Source organism: Zootoca vivipara, chromosome 4, assembly GCF_965207765.1.
Source record: "Zootoca vivipara chromosome 4, rZooViv2.hap1.1, whole genome shotgun sequence".
Classification (NCBI taxonomy): domain Eukaryota; kingdom Metazoa; phylum Chordata; class Lepidosauria; order Squamata; family Lacertidae; genus Zootoca; species Zootoca vivipara.
In genome coordinates this window covers 102,957,101-102,969,196 of record NC_142587.1, presented here as the reverse complement: position 1 = coordinate 102,969,196, position 12,096 = coordinate 102,957,101, and the positions used below count along the sequence as shown (strand labels likewise).

The following is a 12,096-nucleotide window of genomic DNA, read 5'->3' as shown; positions in this document are numbered from 1 at the left end:
ATTTCCTTTGATTGCTTCTGTATTGTTTCAAATGAGATTTATGAGATGACAAGGGTATGATTTCTCAGCAATAAATATGAATTGTTCTTATCTGTAAGTGAAGTCACATTTGAAACAATAGAGAAGCATGTCTCCATGCTGCCTGATGGAGATGGTTGCCCTCCGGACCTGCTGTCCGATGGAGACCCAGGATGGAGCCAAGAGACTTCAGGGTGGAAGAGAGCCAGCCATTCCCCCCCTGCCATGCTGCTTCCCAGGAAGATCCAATACGACCCTCCCTCTCCCCTCCTCTCCTTCCCACCATCCTGACCCTGAAAGAAAAGCTCTCCAAGGACGGATCTCTCTCCCTCTCTCTCCCCTCCACTTTCTGGCCAAGGGAGGGAGATGCTCACAGCCCAACCAAGAGACAAAATCCCACCCCCCAAAATCATCTCTTCCCATATAGGCGTAGCCAGGGGGGCAGCTGTAATGTCTCCTGGGAACCCTGGACTTCGGCAATGAGGAAGCAACGCTGCTAAACAGTCTTTACTAAACTGCAGTCATAGTTTATTAAGAGAATTACACACAGCGACAACATCCACCCGGAAAGGGAGGAAATGCACAAGATGAATGAATGGGTGGGGAACAGCTTACCACTAAAATACCTGTATCCCAGCTAATAGGATTCAGGTGCACATAATAAGATTCCACACTTAAAGTCACATACATCACAGCAGCAAAGCGAGAGAGGGCTGAGTCGACTCAGCTTTGCAAGGGTTAAAGGGAAGCGAGCTGCCTTCCTAGAGAGGACAGGAAGCAAGGGGGGCCAAGACCCCTCCCTCCCTCCCCAGTCCTCCTTTACTGTACTGCTTTGGTGTCTCTCGTGCAAGGGCTGCATCGCTGTCCCTTCACTCCTGGGATGATCGGGTGAGTCTCCTCTCCCTCCCCCCCCTCTCTCCCCCCCAAGAGGGCCAGGGAGGGGAGGGTCATGCCAGGGAGGGGGGGGCGAGGTCTGCAAGGCTCTCCTTCCTGGAGATCAGAGGATCCCAAACTCCCCCCAAATCTCCCTTCTTCAAACAAAGGAGTCCCTGGGACTTTAACTCTGTGTGACGTCGCTCAGCGTCATTGCACAACAGAGGAAACATGTGCAAAGGGTTTTCCAAAGCTGGACAAGGAGGTGGATTGCCCCCCACACACACACTAAAATACCCACTGGAGGGAGGGAGGAAAGGTGGGAGAGAAAGGCCAGGAATGAAGAGAGTGATCCCAGCCCATAGTCTGGCTACTGCATTGCAAACCAGTTTCCCCGTCGTCTCCAAGGGCAGCTCCAGACGGAGGCCACTGCAGCAATCCCCTCGCACCCAGAGCATGGCATCCCAGGACCACATCCTCTCTCTCCCAAAGGGATTCTTGCTGGAAAACCAGCTGAGCCGGAAATGGGCGCTGCTACTCACTGAGCCTCCAGGGACCTTGGCATCAATGGCTGTGTGTGTGTTAAGATATCTAACAGAATAATAATAATAAATTACCCACCTAAATTTCAAGAAAGATTTCTTTAGCCCCGTCCACTTGGCCCTCAGGGGGTTGACTAGATGCATAATGGCCCTCAGACCTAAGAAACAGGGACCCCACCCCAGGAGTCTGTCTTGAGAGCAGCAGAGAGTCCAAGTGCAAGAAAAGGAGACAGAAGCAGGAGGGTGGGGTGGGGGTGGGGAGCACCTCCTGAGGACCCCCAAGTGAGGACCCCCACTAGAGTCTAATAGAATAATAACAATAAATTGCCTGCCTATATTTCAAGGGTTTGGCTCTGCCCACTTGGCCCTCAGAGGGTTAGCCAGATACATACCTGGCCCTCAGAGCAAAGAAAAAGGGACCCTACCCCAGGAGTCTGTCTTCAGAGTGGAGGAGAGTCCAAGTGCAAAAATGGAGACAGAAACGGGGGAGAAATGTGCCCTGAAGTGGGGGTGGGGGCGGAACAACTCCCAAGGACCCCCGGGTGAGGCCCCCCACTAGAGCCAAACTTCCATTTTCACAAGATACAAATGACTCCCTTGTCAGTCAGTTCTGACTTCATGCATTGACTGGAAGGCAGGAGAAACTAGGCTGATTCACCTCAAATAAATCCTTTCAGTTGCCTCCACATTTTGCATTGCAATGGTCCTTCTAGGAGGGCTAGAGGCTGCTTTCTTCTTCTTCTTCTTCTTCTTCTTCTTCTTCTTCTTCTTCTTCTTCTTCTTCTTCTTCTTCTTCTCCTCCTCCTCCTCCTCCTCCTCCTCCTCCTCCTCCTCCTCCTCCTCCTCCTCCTTCTTTAAGAAGATATTTCATGGTTTGGGCTGTGGTCCAGTCTAGCCCTGGTTCCTATCAAGACTCCTATCCATGCTTGTTCAGAGAAGCATTTTCTTCTCCTGAACTACAAATCCTGTAACAGGACAATGTATTTGCTTTCTAGGATTTGCTAGAGCTTCTCATTAGCACAGGCAGAACTTGGCAGAAGACAAAAGGATTCCTTCCGATCTCTCAGAGGCTTTGTGAGAGCACAGATGGATGAGCGAGACTCAGCTGGCCCTGGAGCAGGAAGAGGCCATGCCATCCAAACTGGGAGCAGTGGGGGATTCTGGGAAAACTCTGTGCAGAAGATCCTGGGTGAGGAGGACACCCTCCGCTCGGAGGTGCAGAGCCAGAAGTTGAGGCAGTTCTGCTGCCAGGAGGCCAAAGGGCCCCGAGAGGTTTGCAGCCGACTCTACCACCTTGGCCACCAGTGGCTGAAGCCAGAAAGGCACACGAAAGCTGAGATGCTGGACCTGGTGATCTTGGAGCAGTTCCTGGCTGTCCTTCCCCCGGAGATGGAGAGCTGGGTGAGGGAATGCGGAGCGGAGACCAGATCCCAGGCGGTGGCCCTGGCCGAAGGTTTCCTCCTGAGTCAGGCAGAGGAGAGAAACCAGGTGAGAGAGACTTTCCTCTGGATACTCCCAAGGGTCTCCAAACAGGACGGAGAACATCCCATAATGCCCTACTGATTGCTCATCATTTTTCCCGTGAGGCATTCATGGAATGAGATCTTTCTAATATTTATCCCCATTCATTCTCTGTTTTGAATCCTTGTTTCTTTTTCAGGAAAAGGATCTCTTTGCAGAAATGGACCTGGATTCCTGTGAGGCAGAGAGGCCTCCGTTGGAGACCAGAGAGAGGCTACTGGGTAAGGAAGAAGGTGGTTTTTCTCCGTATTGTCTCATTCTGTTGCTTTTCCAAATAATCTCTGGTTTCTTTTCATCTTGTTTTGGGGGGGAACTGTTGGGAACAAGGGTCCAGAGGAGGGGAGATGTATTTCTGCACAACTAACATATGAAATGGGCACAAACCTCCAACTGCTCTCAGCAGGTCAGGCTTTCTCAAAGGCCCATCTGTGGTTAGAGATGCCCTGTTTCACCTGTGAGAGAAGCAGGCACTCCTGGCATCCTGCTTACCTTTTTTCTCTTCCAGGTGATAGAATGATGCTGGCAAGACCTCATGGGGGCAGAAGGGAAACAGCGGCTGTGGAACCAGATCAGGTCAGGGGAAGCTGCCTTGTGGGGACAGAGGCCAAGGGATGGAGCAATGTCATGGACTGGTTGGGCACAGAGGAATGGTGGAAGGAAACAGCCGGGGAACTGGGAAGGGAAGACTTCTTAGAGCCCAAGGAGTGGAGGTGGAAGAAGGATGAGCGGTCAGAGGGAGAAGAGGGTGAAGCCTGGGAAGAGGAGGTGTCAGAAGCTGAAGGGGTAACAGGGCTTAGAGAGCTGGGAGACTCTGTGGCAGAATGCAGTCCAGAATCAGAGGCAGAAGAGGAAGGAGGAGAGTGGGAGGAGGGAGGTGGAGAGGCAGAGGTGAGTTAGGAGAAGGAGGAGCCACCGGTGGCTCCCTCTCCTTCTGCCAGAAGCCACCCTCCCTGCTTGGCGCTCAGAGCCAGGAGACGTCTGACAATGGAGGAGCAAAGGCAGGCTGCACAGTGGCACACTGTTCGATCGTATGCTAGGAAACCCAGAGAGGAGGAGACTTGGAATGCTGTGGGGAGCTGTGGGACTTCACTCTCAGCAAATGATTTCCTGGAGGACGACCCTGTCATGGAATTCTACTCAATATTGATCCAGAGCAGAACTCCAATGTATTGTTAGGAGAGTAAAAACCTAAACGCATTGCAGGATTCCCAAAAATAGACCAGAGGCAATTGTATTTCATTTGGCAAAGCTTTACTGCAACTGAAGGCAAATGAGCATAATGGTCCCAAATCCAAAATGTTCAGGATTGGCCCTCTCCATAAGAAATTGCAGCAGTTGCAGCAGAATTAACATAAACTTACTATACAGTGGTTTATGTTAATTCTGCTGCAACTGCTGCAATTTCTTATGGAGACAGTGGTAAGGGACACAGGTGGCGCTGTGGGCTAAACCACTGAGCCTAGGGCTTGCTGATCAGAAGGTCGGCGGTTCGAATCCCTGTGACGGGGTGAGCTCCCGTTGCTCGGTCTTAGCTCCTGCCAACCTAGCAGTTCGAAAGCACGTCAAAGTGCAAGTAGATAAATAGGGACTGCAGCAGCGGGAAGGTAAACGGCGTTTCCGTGTGCTGCTCTGGTTCGCCAGAAGCGGCTTTGTCATGATGGCCACATGACCTGGAAGCTGTACGCCGGCTCCGTCGGCCAATAACGCGAGATGAGCACGCAACCCCAGAGTCGGTCATGACTGGACCTGATGGTCAAGGGTCCACAAGGAGGAGTACCACCTATTTGCACAAAGACGAACACCCATAATTAAAACGCAGAGTAAAAGAATTCCATTAAAGCGTTAAAATAAGCATCCAAAATTAAAATGTGCAGCAAAGGAATCCTATTGAAACAACGCAGCCATTAAGAGGAAGGAAAGAACAGAGCATTGTGTGGCATATCATATTTCTGCTGTCTCAGAGGAGGACATTTCCCTTTTTCTTTTAGGGTCCAGTGTGTTTTGAAGATGTCGCTGTTCGTTTCACGGACCAGGAGTGGGCATTGCTGGATCCTGACCAGAGAGCTCTGCATAAGGACGTCTTGGAGGAGAATCGTGGGATCGTGGCCTCTCTTGGTAAGGCTCCCTGTGGGGTGGTCATATCTGCCTGGAAATTCAACAAAATACCTCTAGGTGACAAACCTCATATATTTTCACAGAGCTCAACAGCGCCCCCTACAACACCTGGGAACCTAACACCCCCACTATAAACAGTAAATTAGTTTTTTCTGTGAACCATCATCCTCCAATTCTGCCTCTTTATACCACAGTTGGGCTGGTCTGAACTGCCCAGGTCATCTTCAATGTCAGCTTCAGAGTTGTTAGGAAAGAGAAGTAGCTTCTGTCAGGTTTTCTTGGGTTGACCAAAGAGACGCCTGACCTTGGAGATGGAGGGGATGCCATGACTGGGCCAAACAAAATCCATCCCAGAGAAGAGCCAGGCTTATTGAATCTCAGGTAGTAGTAGACATAGCTGCCAAGTTATCCCTTTTTTTAAGGGATTTTCCCTTATGCTGAATAGGCTTCCTCGTGAGAAAAGGGAAAACTTGGCAGCTATGGTAGTAGAGATGTTAAATTTCCGGAAATTTTGAAGATCGGAACCCACCCACCCCCCAGGTTTTTTCCATTTTTTTCTGGGGAGGAAAGGAAATTTTTGTGAAAATTGAAAAAAATGTACCAAACAATTATTACAAACAGAATTTACTTTTAAAATAATATTGATTTGTATTTGTAACAAATGGAGCAACAATCTCCTGAACTGTTTACTAGTTTATGTGGAACAAAAAAAAAACTCCACAAAACAATTTTTTAAAATCCAGAAGTAACAATTATTCATATTTCCTCTTCATAGTATTTTTTTAAAAATTCTCAAAAAGAACGGAAGAAGGAAGTGGGACTAAGTTTCAATGAACGGGCATGAAATTTAATCAAAATCAAATTTAATCAGAGCTGTAATGATCTTCTTGTGCTTTGAGGCCTAGTAAAGAGGATTTTTCTTGCCTTCTCTCCCCCACTATTTGTAAGGCCTCGTTGGACAGCCACTTTGCTTTCTTGCATTTCCTTTTCCTTGGGATGGTTTTCGTTGCTGCCTGCTGTATAATGTTACGAGCCTCCATCCATAGTTCTTCAGGCACTCTGTCCACCAAATCTAAATCCTTAAACCTGTTCCTCACTTCCACTGTGTATTCATAAGGGATTTGATTTAGATTGTGTCTTGCTGGCCCAGTGGTTTTTCCTACTTTCTTCAGTTTAGACTGGAATTTTGCTATAAGAAGCTGATGATCTGAGCTTTATGCACATAAAGCCTGGATATATGTATAAAGCTAAATTACAAAAAGGGGCTATAATCAATATAGAGATTAAGACCTGCGGGAGCTAGAGACCCAAAATTGTAAATCCAATAGGACCCTTTCTTATGTAATTTCTCCATTTACCTCAGGAATGTTATGCTTGTAAATGACAAACCATTTAAAATCAGTGGCTTTATGGTTTGTTCAACAAAATGAGAGGTAAGGGGTGCCTCCATGACCTTATTTAGAATACGATTTTTATGTTCTAATATTCTTGTTTTGACTGGTCTGTCAGTGCTCCCAACGTACCATAAACCACAGCTGTCTTCCTATGTTAATTTCTGTTACATTTTTGTTATAATATATTCCATATTTTTCATTGTTTTCACTATGGAGGCATGGAGAGAAAAGGTGGCATGGAAGAGAAGGGAGGCCAGTTCCCCCCTCCCCACATACACACACACACACGAAATTTGGGTGAAGAGAGGCAAGGCTGAGCCAGGGGGAACCCTGAGGAGGAAGAGGTACAACTTCACAGAGATGTGCCAAGGTAGTTTTCTTGCTCTTCTGGAACCAACGCGCATTTGTTGCTCCCTTGGTAATTTCAACTCTCTCTGCTGTCACATTCAGATTGAGGGAGATCTCGCTGTAAGCGAGTGGCAGTTGGCCAAGGGGCAGGGGAAACGCCAACAGGGTGGACAGACATCTTCAGCTGGCATGAGAAGGGCTATGGGTTAAAGTGGGGGCTGTAATCTGTGTTTGGGATCACATAACCAAGGAATGATTGCTATTTTAGATTCATTTAGTAAGGGGATATAAGGGCCTGGACATAGGTATTTAGCTTTAGGGCAGCTGTGGTAACTGGGTGTTTCACGGTAGGTGTAGCGCAAGTAGGGTGTAAATCTTCTCCGATTCTCCTCCTCACATATTTTTCTTTCATTTTATAATGTTCTTCAAACTCATGAAACGAAAGAAGACAAAAATACGAACCAACTTGATAGCAATCACATAACAATCTCACAAACGTCAAACAAAGCAAGTTGTGCTTCCTTTTTCTAGTTATTTGGCTATAGCTTTTGATAGAACACAGGTAATGACATTCTTGATTAAATTACTTTCCATTGATACATAATTTTATGATATTACTCAGCCATCAAACCTTCCCCCAAAAGGCTTCCACAATTTTGACCACTACTGTATATCAAATTTAGCAGCATTCAACAACCCACCAGAATCCAATAATAAATATGTTGGTTAATGACAAACCACAAAGGTAATAGTTACAGGTAGGTAGCCGTGTTGGTCTGAGTCGAAGCAAAATAAAAAAATTCCTTCAGTAGCACCTTAAAGACCAACTAAGTTTATATTTTGGTATGAGCTTTCGTGTATCTGAAGAAGTGTGCATGCACACGAAAGCTCATACCAAAATATAAACTTAGTTGGTCTTTAAGGTGCTACTGAAGGAATTTTTTTATTTTGCACAAAGGTAATAAACACACACCCAACTCCCTTCAGGGTTGGACTGGATGGCCCTTGTGGTCTCTTCCAACTCTATGATTTGTTCCTGAGGCTCTAATCCCTTTTTGCCTCCATTGCAGATTTTGATGAATTGGAAATTGAGAACAAGGGTGAACATGACAAAATCCCCAGAGAGGAGAAGCCATGTAAAAATTTGGAGTGTGGAGAGAGCTGCAGTCAGAGCTCCCATTCCACTTCCCAACAAAGAATTCTCATTGGGGAAAAACTCTGTCAGTGTGTGGAAAGTGGAAAGAGCTTCAGTAAGAACTCCCATCTCACTTCCCATCAGATAATTCATACAGGGGAGAAACCCTATCAGTGTGTGGAATGTGGAAAGAGCTTCAGTATGAGCTCCCATCTCACTGAGCACCACAGAATTCATACAGGGGAGTCAACACTACAAAGCTGTCGCCATCAGCAGAGGACACCTGTTTTTTAAGATGAAATTTGCACTTAATTAATGGGCATACTTTGAACTAGGAGAGATAAAATTATCTCCTAATTGAATCAGCCAAGTTTTTTGATCTAGAGGACTTTCATAGTAATTGGATCGGTATGTTTGGGGAGGTGCGCTTCCATTATTTTCTTTTGATATTTTTTGCATTTGCTGTTTTAATCGGCAAATCTCCTCCCAAAGGTTTAGTGTTTGAAATATGAAAGCGGGATTTAAAGAGTATTTTGTTATTGTTATGGTTTAACTTCAAAATAGACTGTGTGAAATTTTGACTATGATTCTGACAATGACCCTTAATGGAATGTTAAAAAGAATTCTTGACTGGAGTTATTGTGTTTTGCTGAGGCATCAACTTGTTAGTAGCTGGAACGAGATGACAGAAGGGAATTTTGGATATCTGCCCAGGACTAATGGTAGAAGGCTAAACTTCCCTTTGTCTTTGATGTGACGCACAGAGATTTGCCCTTGTGTGCAGAACCCGAAAGTGACAGGAAAATGACGAAGAAGAAGAAAATTAAAAACATTTCATACAGAATTATAAAGGACTACCCTGCTGCGTAAATAATGGACAGACTATTTGAATACGAGCGAAAGTTGAACGGACCTGTGGTTGTTAAAAACAAACAAACAATGAATGAAGTATTAACATTGGAAATGATTTATTTGGACTAATTAAGAAATACAGTATGACATTAGATCATCATTCCCCGAAGTTCAGAGCATGGGAAGTCACCCAAAGGATTTATAATTTGGCTTTGAAGAATTGGCTCTTTTGATTGTATTATAATTTAGAATGTTTTATTGTGGTTTTTATTGGATTGTTAAAATGGAAATTTTACAAGAATATTGTGGCTGGGTGGGGCCCGATATGTGATGACATTGATAGATGGGTGGGTGGGACCCGATATCCCCGATATGTGATGACATTGCTAGATGACCACTCTAGAATGGGTTGAGTGATACTTCTGAAGCAGAAAGGTGAGGCTGCCAACATGCTGAAGGAGTGGGTCAATGCTGTGGAACTCCAATTCTCTCTGAGGGTTTGCAAAATCCAAAGTGATTGGGGAGGAGAGTTTCCAGGTTCTGAGTTACAAATCTTTTTCCACCGGAAAGGGATAAGTCACAGGTTGATGAACCCCAGCTCTCCATAGGAGAACGGAGTTGCAGAGCGAAGGAATAGAACGCTTCAAGAAGCAGTGAAGGCAATGCTGCTTATTCTGGCCTACCACAACGCTTCTGGGTGGAAGCTTGGAGGACTGCGGTTTTTATGCAAAATTGTACCTTCAATGCTGCTGTAGGTGACACACCCTATTTTCTGTTGCATGGAAAGAAGCCCAAGGCAGGGGCGTACCCAGGATCAAAACTGGGGGGGCAAGGCACGGGAGGGGAGGGGCCACAAAGTGGAAACGTGGGCGGGGCTATGGAGAACGATGATTATGGTGATGATGACGTAAGAATAAAAATGAAAATAATAAAAATAACTTATCCTCGCAGTGCCTGGCTCTCCTTCTAGGTCCCAGCCCGGCCTCCTCCTCCCTGCCCGGCGCCTTCCTCCTTGAGAGGAAGCCTTCCTGGGGGCGGCGGACAGCCTTCTCCGCCGACAGAGGCGTCCCGGAAGTGAGCGCTGAGGCGGCTGGCAGGCCGCTCTCTCTTCTCCCTCCGCCGGGGCATCAGGCTTGGGGCCTCCTCTTCCGTGGGTGCCAGCGAGCGCTAAGGATCGCGGCAGCGGCACGCCTGGCAGGCGCGGCAACATCACACCTGGTGGCCGCGGGTGAACCATGCGGTGGAGGGAGGCTGAGGACAGGCGCCCAGGAGCGCGGCCACTGGCAACAACAGAGAGCGCCGCAGCGCCGACGGCCCCGCCAGCAAGCCCGGGGCAGAAGCAGCCGCGCTCCCTCCCAGCTCCTGCCGAGCTCCAAGGAGTGCAGCAGCGCTGGCGGCGCACCTGGCAGCCGCAGGTGAACCATGCGGTGGAGGGAGGCCAAGGGCAGGCGCCCAGGAGCACGGCCACTGGCAACAACAGAGAGCGCCGCAGCGCCGCCGGCCCCGCCAGCAAGCCCGGGGCAGAAGCAGCCGCGCTCCCTCCCAGCTCCTGCCGAGCTCCAAGGAGCGCGGCAGCATCGGTGGCGCACCTGGCGGCCGCGGGGAAACCATGCAGTGGTGGGAGGCCAAAGGCAGGCTGTAGCGCAGAGCTCGGCCACCTCTCGGGAAGCTAGAGGGCGCGGCACGGCGGGCAGGAACGCCAAACTCGCACTCCGCCGGGCTGTGCTCCGCCTCCGCCTCTGCCCACCAGCCCCGCCAGCCCTGCTTCTAGGGGGCAACTGCCCCCCCTGCCCTGCGCTGGGTATGCCCATGGCCCGAGGTGCATTTCTTCCGTGTGTTTGGGTGTGAGGCCTGGGTTCTTGTCCCAGAACCCATGGCTGGTTGCCTTCTGGATAAGCAAACCTCCACCCCTTTGTCCCTGGCTCATAGCCACAAAAAAATTATTTTCTGGGACAATAACCTAATTTAGATGTATTCAAGTCTCCAGTGCCAGATGAACTACATCCAAGAGTATTAAAAGAACTGGCAGAGGTGATTTCAGAACCACTGGCAATAATCTTTGATAATTCCTGGAGAACAGGCGGAGTCCCAGCAGACTGGAGGAATCATAGAATCATAGAGTTGGAAGAGACCACAAGGGCCATCCAGTTCAACCCCCTGCCAAGCAGGAAAGGAGGGCGAACTTTGTCCATATTTTCAAAAAGGGGAAAAGAGATGACCCAAACAATAACTGCCCAGTCAGCTTGACATCAATACTAACAGGAAATATTCTAGAGAGCCAGTGTGGTGTAGTGGTTGAGAGTGGTAGACTTGTAATCTGGTGAACCGGGTTCGTGTCTCCGCTCCTCCACATGCAGCTGCTGGATGACCTTGGGCTAGTCACACTTCTCTGAAGTCTCTCAGCCCCACCCACCTCACGGGGTGTCTGTTGTGGGGGAGGAGGGGAAAGGAGATTGTTAGCCGCTTTGAGACTCTTTCGGGTAGTGATAAAGCGGGATATCAAATACAAACTCTTCTTCTTAGAGCAGATCATTAAGCAAACGGTCTGTGAGCACCTAGAAAGAAATGCTGTGATCACTAAAAGTCAGCATGGGTTTCTGAAAAATAAGTCGTGTCAGACTAATCTGATCTCATTTTTTGAGAGAATTACAAGCCTGGTAGATGAAGGGAAAGCTGTGGATGTAGCCTATCTTGATTTCAGCAAGGCCTTTGACAAGGTGCCCCATGATATTCTTGTAAAGAAGCTGGTAAAATGCGGGCTAGACAATGCTACCATTCAGTGGATTTGTAACTGGCTTACTGACCGAACCCAAAGGGTGCTCATCAATGGCTCCTCCTCATCCTGGAGAGTAGTGACTAGTGGGGTGCCACAGGGTTCTGTCTTGGGCCCAGTCTTATTCAACATCTTTATCAATGACTTGGATGATGGGCTTGAGGGGATCCTGATCAAGTTTGCAGATGACACCAAATTGGGATGGGTGGCTAATACCCCATAGGACAGAATCACACTTCAAAATATCATTAACAGATTAGACAACTGGGCCAAAGCAAACAAGATGAATTTTAACAGGGAGAAATGTAAAGTACTACACTTGGGCAAAAAAAAATGAAAGGCACAAATACAGGATGGGTGACACCTGGCTTGAGAGCAGTACATGTGAAAAGGATCTAGGAGTCCTGGTAGACCACAAACTTGACATGAGTCAACAGTGTGATGCAGTAGCTAAAAAAGCCAATGCAATTCTGGGCTGCATCAATAGCAGTATAGCGTCTAGATCAGGCACCCCCAAACTGCGGC

At 47.9% G+C, this 12,096-nt stretch overlaps 1 protein-coding gene across 1 annotated transcript; it reads left to right on the top strand.

The window, feature by feature from the left end:
- The first annotated feature begins 780 nt into the window (after positions 1-780).
- Positions 781-9,748, top strand: LOC148686110 (neurotrophin receptor-interacting factor homolog). The gene is made up of 6 exons (XM_088668948.1): positions 781-906; positions 2,429-2,921; positions 3,094-3,175; positions 3,460-3,527; positions 4,943-5,069; positions 7,882-9,748. Exons 2-6 carry the CDS (start codon positions 2,520-2,522, stop codon positions 8,238-8,240), a joined length of 1,038 nt encoding a protein of 345 aa, XP_088525074.1. The 5' UTR covers positions 781-906; positions 2,429-2,519; the 3' UTR covers positions 8,241-9,748.
- The last annotated feature ends 2,348 nt before the right edge of the window (positions 9,749-12,096 follow it).